This window comes from Onychomys torridus, chromosome 12 (assembly GCF_903995425.1).
Source record: "Onychomys torridus chromosome 12, mOncTor1.1, whole genome shotgun sequence".
Classification (NCBI taxonomy): Eukaryota; Metazoa; Chordata; class Mammalia; order Rodentia; family Cricetidae; genus Onychomys; species Onychomys torridus.
In genome coordinates, this window is record NC_050454.1 from 66,229,196 (window position 1) to 66,248,436 (window position 19,241).

Consider the following 19,241-nt stretch of genomic DNA (forward strand, 5'->3'; position numbering starts at 1 on the left):
AAGTATTCAGACACAAGTCACTTCTACTCCTCTCCCAAGAACAACCTCAACAACCAACACCATGTGTGGATACTACGGAAATTACTATGGCAGCAGAGGCTATGGCTGCTGTGGCTATGGAGGCCTGGGCTATGGCTATGGAGGCCTGGGCTGTGGCTATGGCTCCTGCTATGGCTGTGGCTACCGTGGACTGGGCTGCGGCTATGGCTGTGGCTATGGCTATGGTTCACGCTCTCTCTGTGGCTGTGGCTATGGATATGGCTCTGGCTATGGATCTGGATTTGGCTACTACTACTGAAGACACCATGGGAGACTCTAAACCTTCTCCAACTGTGAAATCAAGACTCTGCCATTCTGAACCTCATATATTCTAAGCCTCCTACTTAGAGGGTGAGGATTTACATCAAGGGTTTCTGATATGGTTTTACTGAAATCTTGCCTTCTGGTTCCTTCTGGATCTCAGACATCCAATTCATCCTTTTGAGAATTTGTCGTAAAAAGAGTGAGAATGTGAAATGAATGTTCTGGGTGCCTAAGTTGTCATTCATTGGGATGTTTTGTCACAGATTCTACTGGGTTTTGACCAGAAGAGGTTTTGTTTTTTTTTTTTCTCAATAAACTTATTTAACTGAATCTATAAATGTGGTTTTCTTTTCATTTAAAAACCCAGTACTTAGGCTGGGCGGTGGTGGCACATGCTTTTAATCCCAGCACTCGGGAGGCAGAGGCAAGCAGATCTCTGTGAGTTCAAGGCCAGCCTGGTCTACAGAGTGAGTGCCAGCAAAGGTAAAAAGCTACACAGAGAAACCCTGTCTTGAAAAAAAAATGCAGTACTTAATTGTTTTTTTCTAAATGAATTAAAAATTTATTTGTACAAATTTTTATGCTATCTATTTTACATAAAGGAATTTGAATGTAATAATTATGGAAAGAAACATTTGCCTCCTGAAAGAGTCAATTTGTTACAACAAAACAACATTGCTTGGGTATAAACAGACTTATTTAGAAAAAAAATGACAAGCACATTGTGCTCATTTAACAAAACAACATTAGTAGCTTCATTACTGGGGCCTATTCCCATCCAGGGTTTTTTGGACCATTTTTATAGTAATGGATATGACTTCCTTCCTGAGGAATGGGCATCAAATCCAGTCAGAAAGTAGTTGGTTACCTGTTAATGGCCCTGCCACCATTGTACCAGTGGGATCACCTAATGTGGCTGGCCAGTATTGTTGCGTGATCTTTATCTTTAAAAGATAAGATGATGAGAAAGAAATGAAACTTTCCAATTACATTGGCAGTTTTTGCCAAAGAATCTTCTTTTGTGGATATATACATTGGAACAATCCAATCTCCACTGGTGTGTGTGTTGTGTGTGTGCGTGTGTGTGTGTTTTCGTGCTCTGTTGCACAGAGGTTTCCTGATGAAGAGTGAAGACTTCACTTACCTATGGAAATATGGACAAATGTTTACAGATTGTCATTAGGAATTATGGTGGTTTAGTGAATTCATACTTGCACCTAAATCTCAGGGAACAATGTAGAAGAGGGGGCAGAAAGATTGTTAAGGGCCAGAGGATCAGAGTTTGCTCTAATATTGTGTCCCCTTGTATTGTCAGAAACTACACCCATAAAAGTCTCACCAATATGACTGCCCAAACATGAGCTGAACAAGAATGACACCGAGAGATATGTCAAACTTGGAGATAAGCCTACAGGGTCTCAACCCTACATAAAGAACTGAAGGCAACTGAGGAAAGCTGGTAACAGGAGAGGTGACCTTCCCCAAAGAAGAGCATATCTAGTTCTTGTTCAGTGCCAAAGGTCAACCTGGAAAACATACATACAAGTAACATTATACAAACAGAATAGGAGAATATATATATATATATACATTAACAATTACTCAAAAAAGATGCCACAAATTTGAGGAAGTATAGAGAAGATTATATGGAAAGGTTTGGAGAGAAGCAAAGTGAGAAGTGCTATAATTGCATTATAATCTCAATAATTTAAAAAAATAAAAAATGAATCTATTCTCTGAAGAGATCAGTAGTGACTAAAGAGACTTGTAACTATTTCAAATACTAAAAACAAATTAAAATTGAAAGTCCATCCATAAAGATGGCATCTATATCATCACTGCCAAATCTCAAGGATTATGTAGGACAGGGCAGATCGAATGTAAGAAGGGGGGTGTGGAACATTGACTTCTGTGATTAACTTCACAAGATCTATACAAAATTGGACAAGTCAACATTCATCACTGAAGGGGCAGTGGTGTATTGGGGCCAACCCTTGCCTGAGGGTTTATATACAATTAAAGACTGATAAAGAAAGAAGGGACATTACTTTTGCAGAAGTGTACCCACCAGTGAGCAGCACTCATCCATGCTCCAGTAAGCATCTCTAATGACACTGATTGGGTAGTACAAGAAAGAAGACATGAAAGGAGAAAGAGGCTGTTCAGAAAGAAGGGAATTACTAGGAGTGAGTGGAGAAAAGAGGTTAACAGTGTGAACATCATTAAAATACATGTGTCCATGTATAAAAATATCATAATAAGACCCATATAATGGGTTTTCATATAATTCATTGTTTTCTGCAATAAATTAACTATGGGAATCTAATAACAGATATTCAAATGAAAATGCTAAAACATTCTTTTAACCGTAAAGTAGCAATGTCAAACTTTAGGGTGGGTTGTTTTTGTGTTAAAGTTGGTTGAATTTGTTAATAGTTAACTGCAAGCTCTATGTATTCCCAGTGCAATTTTGCGAAATTTTTTTGTGTGAAATCCTTTTGAAGACATGTAGATTAGCACCCAATTTTCAACTTCTACTCTGAGTTTGTGACATATTTAAACAAGTATCCCTTATACCATCCTATACCAAGAGATATAGAGATGTAAACACACCCCTCTTCCATCTAATTTTTACATGACAAACTATTCTAAACATTTTGAAAAAGTAACAGGTTCAATAAAATTCTTTATTCATGTTTGAGACCACTTGATTACTTTATATAACCTTTTATTTGAGATATAATTTGAGTAAAATAAATCTTCTTGGGCTTATAAGCTGAGTAAAATAGAGGTCATATCTGAACTTGTAACATTGAAAATTTAAAAATACATTTAGTGCACATTTCCATATGTATAGCTATGGGAACAGCCCTTGGTAAACTCAGCAAATCACTAAACAAAGCAAATGTATGTTGGAAAAGAACTTGTAGAAAGGAAGTTGGGTGGGGAGTTGACTGGGAAGGAAAGGAAGAAAGAGAAGGCTAAGGTGAGAGCAATCAAAATGCATTTTAAACAGAAATAAAATAGTCTGAATGAAATAAATGTAATGAAAGATTTTCAATTTCCAATATTGAAAAAAGATAGCAAGTTATATGGTTACGATCAAAGTAAAGAATGGCTGGCTCTATCACAACCATGTTTTTGATAAACAAAAAGTGCAACATAACAAAAGCAGTTAAACATAAATAATACAATGCTTTTAAAGAAAATGAATTACTGTTGATATCACATGAGGAACTACAGTCTAAAGGAGAAACAAGGTCATTGCATGCACATATCAAGCAATAACCTTTCTTGTGGAAAATAAAGCGGAATAAAATATTTATGTAAAAAAATTTACATTGAGTTAATTTGGGGTAACATGTTAGAGATCTTAGCCCATGGTCAAATGGCTTCAATATGCTGAGCCTATGCCAAGTTGGCACATACAGCTTGAGCGTGTAACAAAATAGAACTGTTCATGTGATAGCTAGACCATGAAAGAAAGCCAATAAAGAAGAGGCTGGGATCCACAATAGAGAGCATGTCATTGAAGACTGACAGACCTCCCTCTGATCCTAATGTTCTAAATTTCCAATACCTATCAGCACTGCCATCTGGGGATCAAACTTTTATCCCATGGAACTCTGGAGAACACATAAGATCCACTCATTCCATTTGTCCCTGGCCCTCAAAGGTGCATGTGATTCTCACAGAGTATAATGTTTTAGTCTGCTCCACCCCAATAATAATGTTTAACTGTTCCATCATTGCTTAAATATCCAAAGTCTTCTTCAAGACCTATGGCTAGTTTAGTTATAAGCCTCAATAAAAATTACAATGAAGTGTATAACCCCAAGATACTGTGGGAAGACAGGCACAAGATATACACTCTTATTCCAATGGATGGCATAAGGTGATGTATAGGAAAACAAGACCAAATTATCATATCTTAAATGTTCATATATGGTTTCTATATGCACTGTACGAGAATGTGGATTCCCAAGAGTGTAGAAAGCTCCAAAGCACACATGACCAGTATCTAGGACTGGTTCTCTTACCACCTGCAGCTTCCCTTGCCAAGTGCTATATATGGTTGGGATCTCCATCCTCCTGGGGTCTCAGCTGCAGCCTCAGTTTCATTCCCAAAGCTTCCTAGACGTTGCCTCAGGGAGGACTGTTTGCAGGGAGTCAGCTCACCTGGGCTCATCAACTTTCCTCTGCAGTATTAATTGGAGAACCCATGAACCCAAATTTTCCTTAGTTGAATTTGACGAAATAAATACCCATATGTATGATGTGTTTGTATTTCTCTGGATTGTTTTCTGCAAGGAATTAATTTGGGGAATATGTCTTTATTTTGGAACCTTTGGATCTAGGGTAGCTATTCATGTAGATTCTTGATATGTATTCAAGTCATCTGTCCTATAGTCCTAGTATAGCCCAAGACTTAGAGGCGATGTTATCCATGTTCACAGGCATGGCCAAAGTGAAAGGGTTTTGTTGTTGTTGTTGTTGTTGTTGTTTTAATCTCCCTATCCTTGGTTTAAGTAGAACTGTTTGTTATCTAAATGTTCTGTTTCCTTCAACAGATAAACTAGTCCATAGCATTTAAACTTAACTTCCTACAACATATGTGAAAACAGAAAAAATAGAAGTTGGGGGGTTGGGGGTTTTATGTTTGTTTTGGTCAGGTTCCTGAAAGATACTCATTTTCATCTGAAATTTTGCCAGTATAGATGCTACTCTCAGTGACCTGGTCTTCTGAATTCTCACTAGAACAACCATTAAACATAGGCTTGTTCTAGCTTTCTTCTTTAAACAGTCCTGGACTCTTCCTGCAAACTTATTCCAAAAGTGACAGGCATGCAAGCAACAGCAAACAGCCTACTCTGGGTAATGATTTGTGTATTAGATTTTTTTCCATCATAGCAAATACCTAAGATAGATCAACTATAAAGGGACAAAGGAATCATGGCTGATAGACTTTTAACTTTCAGGTCAATATTGATTTTCCTATTGTTTAGATCTGTGGTGAGACAACAGATCATGCCAGAGTGAAGCATGTGCTTCATAATAAGAAAGAAGAGGAGAGTAAGACAGCATTACATATCCATAACCTCCTCCTAAGGTAATTGCCCAATGACCACAGATCTCTTACCAGAGCCCATATTGTTCTACTTCCTTGAAATAGTGCAGTGCTAAAGATCCGGCCTCCCATACTTTCACCTTTAGCAGTTGATGGTCCATCAATCCTCTAAAGAAACAATACAAACTTCATGATAGGCATCTTGAAGCTAAAAAGCAAAAGGCAGAGAGAGAAGACAGATAGATGGGAGAGAGGATTCTTCCTCATTCATGTGATGAAACATTGTCCTGATTTCAGACTGAACCATATTGTACTCAAGAGTGTTTCCATGACTCTCTCAATGATAATGTTGGTTCACAACACTGAGATTATTTGTACCAACAAGGTAGCTCTTTCTGGAAAAAATATTTTCTTTCTGGGAATCTGAAAATTTGCTGGTTTCTTAGAATCCATATCCAATTAAAGCCCTGAATTTTAAAGGGATTCAGTTTGCAGGAACAATGCTTTCATGAGGCTTCACTTCTGTTTGGCATAAAGTGTGAGCTGTGATTGGGAGAGAATCTGAGAAACTCAGCACATAGATACCTTAAAACACCTGCCTGCATTTTCTCCCTATGTTCTGTGTACACAATTTTACTATTTTGCTGTGATAAACATATTATTATTATTTCCAGTATAGACTAAATCTCATGAGTCTTTCTAGAGAATGTTCAAAACTGGAATGGTTTGGGAGACTCCCAATCAACATGACTGCTAGAAGAGGCAGGACATAGGGTTTAGGGAGTCACCATCAATGTTACAGGCATGGAAAGGGAATAAAAATAGAGACACAGAAAAAAATGTGAGGAAATGGTGATGTACTTTTGGTCCTTGAAATTGGCATGTCATGAAACTGAGAATTCTTGAAACACAGAGTGCCAAAAGAATGGATTTCCCTGTGTATGTTTTTTTCAATGTATACGGGTGTTTACCTACATGTATATATGTGAACTCCTTTTGTACCTCTTTTACCCAGAGGACAGAAGACTATGTCAAATCCCCTGGAACAGGAGTTTCAGATTATTGGGAGCTTCCCTGTGAGTGGAGGGAACTGAACAAAGGTCCCCTGAACAAAAGTAGTAAGTGCTCTTAACCACTTATCCAGTTCCCCAGTCCTGTGTGTATAATGTTTAAACAAAATTTAAAAGAGGATTTGTGAAGTTGTGTAGAGATAACTTTCTCAAATATTTACAAAGGGCTGAGGGATAATATTTAAATGTGACAAATGTCCCATAATTCTTGAAATTTCCAGGCAACAGAAAATAAACCCTTCTTTAATAAAGGAGAAAAATTTAGAGTATAGTAGAGCTTCCCAAGGGTAAGCATCTGGAAACAGAAACTATGATAACAGAGCCTATTGAAAACTTAAAAAAAAAAATCCCTGCAAGAAGTGCTGGGGTAATGGTGATGCAGAACTTATAGGAGTGTATAAACAATGATGAGCCTAGCTGAGGCCCATGCCACTAGAAGGGATTCCAGAATGACCAGGGACCAGAAGCTGGATAGCCCAGAGACCTAGGATGAAACCAACATGATTGGACAAAAAAAGTCAATGAAATATGACATTTTGCTATACTCATAAACCACAACCTGGCATAATAGTTATCAGAGAGGCTTCATCAAGCAACTAATAGGAACAGATGCAGAGACACACAGTCAAACATTAGGCAGAGCTCAGGGAATCCTACAAAAGAAGGAGAGGAAGGATTACAGGAGCCACAGGGATCTAGGACACCACAAAAACACAGCCCACAGAATCAACTAACCAGGACTCATAGGTGCTCACAGAGACTTAAGTAGCCTGCATGGGTCTGAGCTAGATCCCCTGCATATATGTTATGGTTGTGCAGCTTGGGCTTTTTGTGGGACACTAAACAATGGAAGTAGAGGTGTCTCTGGCTCTTCTGCCTCCTTTTGGGACCCTTTTACTCCTACTGGGTTGTTGTTGTCCAGGCTTGATATAAGAGTTTGTGCCTAGTCTTACTGGAACTTGTTATGTTGTGTTGGGTTGTTATTTCTGGGATGCAAATTCTTTTCTGCTAGGAGGAACAGTGGATCTGGAAAAGAGGTGAGAAAGAGGTCAGAAGGAAGGGATGGGAGGAGTGGGAGGAGGGGAAACAGCAGTCTGCATTCGATATATGAGAAAATAAATTTAAAAGAATATCAAGAAATTATACTGCATATAACAATAATATATATTAATAAATAAAATGAGAACAAGACCTTATATTTAGCTTGACAATGTTTATTGTAAATATACAGAAGAAAATATTCTTGTCCTTATGGAAAGCTTGTGAAGTAAATATCTAGAAATGCTGGAAAGATGGATGCCAATGTATTTTAGGCCATCACAGCCTCATATTATTCCAGTTTTGTGTGGTGCTGCCAGACCTTGGGATCTAAAGCTGGAGTATCTTCACATCACACATGTGTGAAATGAGATGCCATCAAGCTCCTCAGTAGTAGTAGCCAAATCCAGATCCATAGCCAGAGCCATATCCATAGCCACAGCCACAGAGAGAGCGTGAACCATAACCATAGCCACAGCCATAGCCGCAGCCCAGTCCACGGTAGCCACAGCCATAGCAGGAGCCATAGCCACAGCCCAGGCCTCCATAACCATAGCCCAGGCCTCCGTAGCCACAGCAGCCATAGCATCTGCTGCCATAGTAGTTTCCGTAGTAGCCACACATGGTGTTGGTTGTTGAGGTTGTTCTTAGGTAGAGAAGGAGTATAGGTGAGTTGAGTGTGTGTGGTTCTGCCTACAGAGAAGGCCTTTTATATGCTCTCAGTGTGGGTGGGACCTGCCATGTGCTCATTCCATAGGCTAATTTTAAGACTAACCTAATTTAATTAGGATTTTTTCCTCAACCATATGACAAAACCTCAAAGTTATATGGAAGCTTGTTTTGTTTGGCAACTAGGTGTCTCATGAAACAATTTCACGCTAATGATGAGGGGACACTAATACACAGAAATACTCATTTTAACTTCTGTATATAGGCATAATCTATGGAAGATACACATGTGCTCATTCATCACAAAATGAAATGTATATCTCTCCCTTATACATCCCAAAGTAGACATTTGAAGCAGTACATGTTATCTGTATTATTTACTCAAAATATTTTTTGTTCTTTAGTGCTATAGTTGTCTATCAATAACAAAAGAGAAATTTGCAAGGCTATTCATTTCTATAATGCAAATAACAGGTATCATTGTATTTTATTTTAAATTTTTCTTTAATTTTTTTTCTTTATTATTATGTGTTTTAAATTTTATACATCAGCCATGGGTTCCCCTATCCTCCCCCTCCCACCTTCACCCCCACCTCCCTCCCAGCCCCTCCCCTCCATTCCCATGTCCTCCAGGATCAAGGCACCCCTGGGGATTCATTTAAACCTGGTGGATTCAGTACAGGCAGGTCCTGTCACCTCCTACCAGACTGAGAAAAGTGTCCCTGTGTAAGCCCAAGGTTTCAAACAGCCAGCTCATGCATTAAGGACAGATCCTGGTCCCACAGACTGGGTGCCTCCCAAACAGATCAAGCTATTCAATGGTCTCACTTATCCAGAGGGCCTGATCCAGCTGGGGGCTCTACAGCCTTTGGTTCAAAATTCATGTGCTTCTATTCATTTGGCTATTTGTCCCTGTGCTTTTTGCAATCTTGGATTCAACAATTCATGCTCTTGCAGACCTTCCTCTTTCTCAACAGTTGGACACCTGGAGCTCTACCTGGGGCCTGGCTGAGAGGATCTCTGCATCCACTTCCATCAGTTATTGGATGAGAGTTCCAAGACAACTGTTAGGGTGTTTGGCCATCTGATCACGAGACTAGGTCAGATCAGACTTTCTCTTGGCCATTGCCAGCAGACTAAGGAGGATATATCATTGTGTATTTCTGGGGACCTCTCGAGAACTCTGCCTATTCCTGTTCTCATGTGGTCTTCATTTATCATGGTCTGTTATTCCTCATTCTCCCTTTCTGTTCTTGATCCATCTGGGATCTCCTGCTCCCCTAAGCTTTCTTTCCCTCAAATCTTGCCCTTCATTACTCCCACTGTCATCCAGGTTGTTCATGTAGATCTCATCCATTTCTCTGTCATTGGGTGATCCTTGGGTCTTTCCTAGGGTCCCGTTTTCTAGGTAGCCTCCCTGGAGTTGTGTAGCAGTCTAGTCATCTTTGTTTTACATCTAGTATCCTCCTATGAGTGAGTACATACCATGTTTGTCCTTCTGAGTCTGGGTTACCTCACTCAGGATGATTTTTTCTAGATCCATCCATTTGCCTGCAAACCTCATGATGTCATTGTTTTTCTCTGCTGAGTAGTACTCCACTGTGTATATGTACCATATTTTCTTTATCCATTCTTCAGATGAAGGGCATCTAGGTTGTTTCCAGGTTCTGGATATTACAAACAAAGCTGATACAAACATAGCTGAGCAAATGCCCTTGTGGTATGATTGAGCATTCCTTGGGTATATGTCCAAGAGTGCTATAGCTGGGTCTTGGGGGAGATGGATTCCCAATTTTCTAAGAAAGCACCATATTGATTTCCAAAGTGGCTGTACAAGCTTGCATTCCCACCAGCAGTGGAGGAGAGTTCTCCTTGCTCCACATCCTCTCCAGCAGAAGCTGTCTTCTGTACTTGTGATCTTAGCCATTCTGACAGGTGTAAGGTGGTAACTCAGAGTCGTTTTGATTTGCATTTCCCGGATTATTAGGGATGTTGAGCAATTCCTTAAATGTCTTTCAGCCATTTGAACTTCCTCTGTGGAGAATTCTCTGTTTAGTTCTATAGCCCATTTCTTAATTGGACTGTTGGGCATTTTGATGTCTAATTTCTTGAGTTCTTTATATATTCTGGATATCAGCCCTCTGTCAGATGTGGGGTTGGTGAAGACCTTTTCCCATTCTGTATGCTGTCGCTTTGTCTTGTTGACTGTCTACGGCCATACCACCCTGAATGCGCACGATCTTGTCTTTAATTTATTTAATTTATAAAAATTTTCAATAAACCAACAGGCTGAGCCAATTTTGTCTCTGAAATTTTAATTACATCAATTTTAGTTTTTTGACTAATTTCTTTTCATGACTATAAAAGGAAGCCATTTGCTTTCTTTGTAGATTTTAGTTTTCATCAGCCCTATCACTATAAATGATGATAATATTATCTGATAAATTAAACTTTGTAAATTATGGTTTTTCAGAAATACCATATTTTTGCTGTTTAAAAGTTTAAGAGATTTTATCAGTTGTGTTTATGAAATTTGTGAGACCTGAAATGTCATTGTATCTATGACTTTTAAAAAAACTATCTATCAGCAATTGCCGGAAAAAAGTTCATATTTTGGGATTTATAACTTAATGTTGCCTGGGGCATTTTTCCTTCTGACATTTGATTTCACCAATATATTATTCAAACTTTTATTCCTTTGTAATTGGAAATAATGTTGAGCAGAAAATCTGCTTTTAATCATCCATGTGGAACTTTTTGTAATAACCATTAAATATTAGATGACTTTGTTATTTTCACTGGACTGCCCAGGCTTTGAGGACACAGAGCAGAACAATTTGTCATTGTGTAAAAATAACCAACCACAGCTTTGCAAGGTGAAGGAAGGTCACTTCTTCCTACAAACATGTCCAAAACAATGAACTGAAGCATGATGCACCAAAGACGCTTTGTGTTGAAATATCATTCCCTATTTTTCCAAGCAGGGTCAAATAGCTATAATTTCATTCTGAATCTATGAAGCAGGTTGAAGACAAGAAGCCATCTACATACATGCAGCTAAACAGCCTTTGGAATTCCAGACATAAGATATATTTAATCTGGTTTATTTACCCTGAAAAGTAATTCAAATTAGAGGAGATAATATAATGTTAATAATAAAATAATATTTCCTTCTTAGTAAATAAAATGCAATCATTTCCCATACACTCTAGCATTCTCCCTGTTTATATGGTTACAAATGTAGATTTGTAAACAACACACCATATTGTGCCTACATATTATTTCAGTCCTTCCTGTAATGACAGATAGGAAGTCTTTACTCTGCCACTTTAAATTTTTCAAAAGTAAATGTCAGTTGTCTCTGATCTCATACTTTAGAGTCTACCAGCTGACATGATAAAATCTGAAGTTTTAAATGGTCAGTAGTTTAAATAATATGAAGTCATTTTCAATTGTATATGTAAAAAGCTTTTGTTAAATTATATCAATTAATAAAGAGAATAATCATGGAGACTTTTATAACTGGAAAACATCCATAGAAATAGTTTTCCATATAAGTCAAGGTTATAAAATTTATAGAGGCAAGTCCTTTAGAATCAATTTTCAAGAGTCATTTTTGTCTTATGAAGTATTAGTATTTAGTTTTACAGTTAGTGGTTTATGCACATTAAAACAGTCTGTTTTTAATGAGTAACATTGATTTTTGAGCATTTTCACACTTATTGGTGTAATTATTAAGGCTACTCCATGTAGTAAAAAGGGAGGTTTATTTTGTGGGGTAACTTACAAGAGAAGGGATAGATAACAGGGTCTGAGAAAGGTGTGGCACGGTCTGGCGGTGTTCTCTGGAGAACTCTGCTTGATCTACCTCCGGCGTCTAGGGTCCAGGAACCAAAATGGCCCGCGAATCCGGATCTCGGGTCTTCAGCGTCTTCTCTCAGCCCTGCCTTGCAGGCATGACTGTTACTGAAGCCTCAGTAGGTGTTGGAACTTCCAGGTCAAAGCTGGAATGGCTACCCACTACACACACTTGTGTCATAATTGAGAGTTGGAGAAATCTTTCGAGTACCACCTCTACTCTCCCCTTGCCACCAGAAGCCATTGTCAGTATGCTGTACACAATGGCATACTTATTGCAACATACGAAATACACCCATGCATCTTTATCTCCCAGAGCCCACAGTTAAGTTGCACTCTTAATAACATTTCTCTTATGGACTTTGACAAGTATGGCATAGCATGCATTCACCACTGCAGCATCATAGTTTTATAGCCCTGAAAAATCCTTTTGGTATGCCTGCTTTTACACTGCAGCATTCCTCCTTTTAAAAGGTTCTGAATGCCTACTGCTCTGAAATATAATTAAAAATTACTCCCCGCAGAAACAAACCAGAAGAAATTCGTGACCTAGAGAAATTGTCTTTAGTTTCCTTAGGTGTTGGGCTAATTCACTATTTCTCTTTAAAAAAAAAAGTCAATCACTTACAAAGTGTATTTCTAAAATACTTGTTCTACTTTTTACCCTCTTTCCTTCAACCTCTTGGACTTCTGACACTCAGCATTCCTGTGGAGCCTACCCCAATTCCACCTCCATTTGTTTCTTGACATTTTGTTTAAGTTCTGAAACACAGGCAGGCCTGGTGACCTGTCTAAAACCCTGGAACATTCAGTGTCCAACTACATCTTTTGTGATTTTTTTGACAACTTGTTTATATATTTACCTCAATCTCAAACATATTCTTGGTCTTTTTTGTATGTGTAATCACCTACCTGGTGAATAATTCAATTCTCTATTTTTAAATACATAGGTAGCTAACATCACCAAGGCACAGCCCACAATTTCTAATGTCACCAAATGTAATGCCTTTCTGTCACATACATTAAAGCAAATTACTTCCCTTCTTGACCTTCACAGACTCCACTGGGATTGCATTGCTGTCCTGCAGGAGGAGGCTTCCCTTGACTCTGCACACTCTTCTACAATTTCCTATCATCTATCTCATTCTCTTTTAGAGAAAATGTTCATGGCATCTTTATTGATGACTGCTAAAATTTAGACACAATCAACATGTTCTCTTCTAAAATTTTTGACACTTTTGTGAATATGCTCTCAGGAAAGAACACTTTGTATTGTATAAACAATGTAGGGGTTCTTCTCTGAAGACTATTTTGTCTACCTTCTGTATTCCTTAATTTCCCGTACATCTATGTCTGGGGCTGGAACCCCTTGCTATTTATGTTGTTTGCCATTCCATGTTAGTATGTGTCTTAGTTATGTTGACTATTGCTGTGATGAAATACCATGATAAAAGCAGCTTAGAAAGGAGAGGATTTATTTGACTTATTCTTACACATCATAGTTGATCACTAAAGGAAGTCAGGAACTCAAACAGGGCAGGAACCTGGAGGCAGGTGCTGATACAGAGACCCTGGAGAAGTCATAATTACTGGCTTGCTCATCATTTCTTTCAGTTTCATTTCTTACAGAATCAGGACCACCAGCCTCAGGTACAGCAATTCTGTTGTACATGCATCAATTGAAGCTGGGCACCACAGGGTTAATTGCTCTCTGCATTTTATCAGTTGTGGTTTTCTATAATAATTTCCCCAGAGATGAAGATTTCAGTACAAATCCAGTTCAGATGTTATGCACACTGTATCCTGAGTGTAAGGTGTCTTCAGTAAGACAGACTTACTTTCAACCTCTGCAGTGGAGGGAACCAAGGGTGATACCAATGGTCTATAATGTTTTTGGAGTATCTTGGATTTTTCTAACCCAAAGCTCACAAGGGGTCTTGTCATGACTGTGCTGGGCTCTTGTATGGAACATCCTCTGCTCAGATGGGAAAACCTCATTAAAAATATATGTGTACATACAGATATATATGTATGTATACGCATGGACTTATATGTATTATGTGCAGTTTAGGTGAATTAACAATAACATTATTCCTTATGACTTTTTCATACTTCTTTCCTGTTAATTTGTCCTTCTCCCTCATTTCCTATACTGACCTACCTCCCTCTCTCTAAATAAAGCCCCCTCTTTTTCCCAGGATCCCCTTTAAACCACTTGAACCCCCTTTTTTTCCTAATGCGCTCACTCACATCATCCCTTTTTTATTTATTTATTTTTTGCTTTCATGGTTACTCGAGGACATATCATCACATCTGAACATTTAGAGATATACCCCAGACATGAGAAATCAAATTTGTTTCGATTTGAGGGTTTCCTCTTGCTAGGCACAAGAAACATGATTAAGATGTTCCTCATCTGCTTTTATTTCTTCTTTTGAGAATTCTCCATTCAGAACAACAGCCCATTTCTAATGCGTTGTTGCAATGCTTGACTGTGCTTTTTGAGATCTTCGTATATTCTCACTATTAATCCTTAGGCAGATGTTTAGCTGGCAAAGATTCTTTCCCATTCAGTGTGCTTCCTTTTCACTCTATTGAACATAACAGAAGATGAAGAAAGATTGAGCAATTTCCCAGAATTTAGAATCAAAACATGAAAATATAAAGTCAAAAATATAAGAAACAGGAAAGTTATAGATATCCTCTTTTAGAGAGTTTGAGTTTCATTAATCAACAGATGAGATAATGAAAAAAGGTGGAGTAAGTTTTTATAAAGGGAAAGGTTGAAATAATTTTAATTTTCAGATGTATTTTAATTTAACACTAGACTTGAATAATTAAATGGCACTAATAATGAATTTTGACATGAAGCATTCAGCAGATATCTAAGGAAATACTGTATTTAACTTAAATATGAAGAGACAATAGATGTGTATAGAAAATTTTGTCTCCACACTAAAACTATCTATCTGTGAGGTTTTTGTTTCATTTGTCTTTGCCAGCATCCGGCTGTAAAATGGGAATATCTTTAAGATATCATATAGTTAGATGTGTTAAGTCTTCTTTAAGATGAATGCTGCAGGAGGATTAAGGATCCATCTTAAGGACCTGGTATTATAATGGATCGATAAGAAACATATAAGAAGTACTGCCTAAATACCATTATTCAGATTATAAATATAATTCATTTCTATACTTTTGATGTAATTTGTGTAAATAATATTAATACAATTTGACAATTAATTATTTTATATGCCAAGAATCAAAAATTAAATCATGTATATAATAGTAAAACATTACTTTAATTAAATATCAGGTTTATTCTGACTTCTTTACATATTTTAATACATTTAGGTCTCATAGCAACCCTTCAGTGTAGGTTCCATTATTCCATTTAATTTTTATATATTAATACCAATCTCAAAGTTATATAATATGACAAAAGCCAAAAGAAACTGTTAAGAAGCGAATCTATGTCTCATGTTTCAGTGCAATGAATCTAGAATTATTTCATTCACATTTCTAATCAAAGTAAATATGCATATTAGAGTTGATGTTCACAGGTGTAGGAAAGGAATTGCACAAATAAAATAGAGTTAATGGTAAAAGAGCTCTTTGCATTTCTATTTCAATTCTAGATAGTCATAATTTAATGAATAGAAAGAGGTGAACAAGTCAATGTCAGTAAAAATGCATGTTTATTTGGTGATATCACTGCTGACATTTTAATTCAAATTCTGAGCAATATAGCTTGCAAAAATTCTCATTAATTTTGATACTATTAATACATGAATCAGGTGCAAGTATTAGACAATCTTAACAACAGTCATGGATACTTTCTTCCTGAGGCATTATTTTATGTTCACCGATTAAGGCTCTTCAAGAAGCCAAGATAACTAAAATTTGTATTTTTTAAAAAATATATACACATACTACTAGTGCTTCACTCAGTAGGGATTTTAATTTTGAGATTAAGCAATAAAATGATAGGAAATAAAGTCCGTAGATGAACATCACTTGAAGGAACTATTTTCTTGCCAAAGTTTGAATCTTTCTAGAGAACTGAATTTCTTTTGTGGAGTCAACAATTTAGCTATAAGGAACCACACACAGCCTCTCAAAAACAGAATCTTAACATTCCTTCTGATTGTCTTCCTTAACTAGGTAATAAGACCCTATTGCTGAAGACACCACACCCCTTATATGCAAAATCTGAAACTGAACTGGAGGCTTTCTCCCTACTGGCCAGGTTTCATTGGGTCAGAAGATGCAATGTAGTTGTCCAGGACAAAGGGCATCAATGGTCTTACCAAGTTAAGAACTGCATGAAATACAATATCGATCTACCAGGCATGATGTGCAAACTGATGGAATAGGAGCACAAATGTTATACAGGCAACTATATATAGGCAATTATATGCTCTATAATTGGTTAAAGTCCATTCCACAAAACAGAATTCATAGTTAGTACTATTAGTCCAGTTAAAAACCCATGGCTAATGGAGCTTTTAAGTCCTCAAGGGAATTTGAGTATAATTATCTAGCTAAATTGACACAACACCAAACTGTCCTCTAAATATTTATGTTTCTACTCCTATACAAATAGTACTCTTAGTTATCATTAGATAGAATCACAGTAAATAGTGGTGAATGCAGAGACTAATAGCTACTCAAGGTAGTGAAAATAAGTGGCTATGGAGTGCTCAGCCCTGAGTAGGATATTCATACTCCCCCTCTAAGGCTCAGTGAGCAATATGGAAAAAGGGCAGAAATAATATAAGAGCTTGCAGATAGGTAGAATTGCTGTGAAAAACTCTCGTGTAGGCATAACACAGCCAATGTAATTATGACCTCACAGCATCAGCAGCTCTTTATAATGGGCCTACACAAGACTGGGCCAATCAACAATCAATAGTGAATTCTGGAGGAACAAGGTGGCCCTATTCAGCCCTTGCTGAAGTATTGTCCTAACAGTAACATAACATATATAAACATGGTAAATAGGACAAGAGCTTTGCATCCGCAAAGATTATGATTTTTTAATGTCATAAACCAAGGATTTGGCAGCACAAGTAAAACAGAAATTTATTTCTTTTCTCTTCTTTTCTTTTTTTTTTTTTGTGGTGGCGGGGGACAAGGTTTCTCTGTGTGTACCTCTGGCTGTCCTGCAACTCATTCTGTAGACTAAGGTGGTCTTGAATTCACAGAGATCCACCTGCCTCTGCCTCTGCCTCCTTAGTGCTGGGATTAAAGGCGTGTGTCACCACCGCCCAGTAAAGTAGAAATTTTAAAGAAGGTATATCCTAAGGAAAATAGTTGTATGTGACAATAAATATAAATATGAAAAATCAGAAAATCATAGTGCCAGAAAGAAGGATTAAGGGGTAAAGGAACATGTTTCTAAACCTGGGAACATGAGTTCAATCCCAGTTACTCATGTGGTGGAGAAAAAAAAAAAAAACAACACCTTAAACCATCTTGTTTTCCTCTTACTTCCATATATGTGCTATGGGACACACACACATACACACACACAAAATAATAATAAATGAAATAATAACTGTACTACTTTATTAGATTGAATTAGTTTATTAGGAAAAGAGAGGAAAATAAAAATGCAAAACTTGTGACAGTGTCCTGGTAAGAGACATGGAAGTTCATAGTGTGAGTTCTAAACACTCTTCATTCTCAGGAGTCAAATACAGATAAGAGCCTCAAGTCTTATATCTGCAGGACATTGAAGGGCACATCTTCAACAAGGTCACATCATAAACCTGTGAATAAGACTCTCTAAGAAGGAGGTTCAGAAAACATGGGGATCAGAACTAGAGTTGGAAAGGGTGAGAGTCTTCCATGGTGTCTTCAGTAGTAGTAGCCAAATCCAGATCCATAGCCAGAGCCATATCCATAGCCACAGCCACAGAGAGAGCGTGAACCATAACCATAGCCACAGCCATAGCCACAGCCCAGTCCACGGTAGCCACAGCCATAGCAGGAGCCATAGCCACAGCCCAGGCCTCCATAGCCATAGCCCAGGCCTCCATAGCCACAGCAGCCATAGCCTCTGCTGCCATAGTAGTTTCCGTAGTAGCCACACATGGTGTTGGTTGTTGAGGTTGTTCTTGAGTAGAGAAGGATTGTAGGTGAGTTGAGTCTGTAGAGTTCTGCCTGCAGAGAGGGCCTTTTATATGATCTCAGTGTGGGTGGGACCTGCCATGGTCTCATGTCACTTGTCTAATTTTATGACTCATTTAATTATCTTGTTGTTTTTCAGCAGTGAGGATGTATCAGATTCATTAAAGAGGCATGCTATTTGTTATTTGAGGTTTTCTGTGATATCAATGTAATCGCTATTTTCTGCATAATAAGCATGCATTTATTATTTTTATTAAGAATTTTTTATTCATTTTACATACCAACCACAAATCCCCATCTCTTCCCTCCTCCCACCCCCAGCCTTCCCTCCCCCAATCCACCCCTCATTCCTTCCATCTTTGTGAAAGGCTACTTCTCCTTCTCCCACCAGTCATTACAGGCCTATAGATCTCTTCCTAGAAGTGAGACCCTGCAAAACTCTCCCTCGATATTAATGTGTCTATTGATATGGCCATTGTATACTTGACAGAACACTAGAACCAATACTCTAAACTGAAGAGAGAAATGATAGCAGCCCAAAGAGCCTAGAAAGAAAACAAATGAGACTGTAATTTTATGAAAAATAAACCTCAACTAAGAACACAAACCAGCAGTAACCAATAAAATGACTACACTCTACACACATAGCCTTTGATAAAAAATTCTAAAGAACAATGGCCTCAACCCTCCAGTCAAAAGAGATTGGATAGCTGGATGGAGGAAAAAACAAAAATCCATCTACAAACTCTCTACAATAAGCTCATCTTAGTTTGAAGATAAACATCACCATAAAGTGAAAGAATGAACGAAAGCACTCCAGGCCAATGAGATCCGAAAGTATCAGGTTCTTCTATCCCAATATCTGACAAAATAAACTTGAAATTAAACTAATAAAAGAGGCAAAAAAGGGCACTTCAGTCTGATCAATGAAACAATTAACAGAAAATATTATAATACTAAAGAAGTATACACCCAACTCAGGTGCACCCAATTTCATAAAAGCATATTAATAGAATTAAAGAAACAGATTAACACAAACACCATCATAGTAAGTGACTTTATCTCCCCTCTTTCTTAAATAAAAAGGCCAAATGAACACA

General features: G+C 37.6%; 2 protein-coding genes across 2 annotated transcripts; one reads left to right on the forward strand and one right to left on the reverse strand.

The window, feature by feature from the left end:
- Positions 1-13: 13 nt before the first annotated feature.
- Positions 14-298, forward strand: LOC118593905 (keratin-associated protein 6-1-like). Its single transcript, XM_036203494.1, has one exon. The coding sequence runs from the start codon at positions 62-64 to the stop codon at positions 296-298; it is 237 nt and encodes a 78-aa protein (XP_036059387.1). The 5' UTR covers positions 14-61.
- Positions 299-17,811: 17,513 nt separating this feature from the next.
- LOC118593828 (keratin-associated protein 6-1-like) lies at positions 17,812-18,158 on the reverse strand. The gene has a single exon (XM_036203420.1). It carries the CDS (start codon positions 18,103-18,105, stop codon positions 17,869-17,871), a length of 237 nt encoding a protein of 78 aa, XP_036059313.1. The 5' UTR covers positions 18,106-18,158; the 3' UTR covers positions 17,812-17,868.
- Positions 18,159-19,241: the final 1,083 nt, after the last annotated feature.

Coding starts and splice junctions, on each gene's coding strand:
- LOC118593905 (XM_036203494.1), top strand. CDS start 62: ATGTGTGGATACTACGGAAATTACTATGGCAGCAGAGGCTATGGCTGC.
- LOC118593828 (XM_036203420.1), bottom strand. CDS start 18,105: ATGTGTGGCTACTACGGAAACTACTATGGCAGCAGAGGCTATGGCTGC.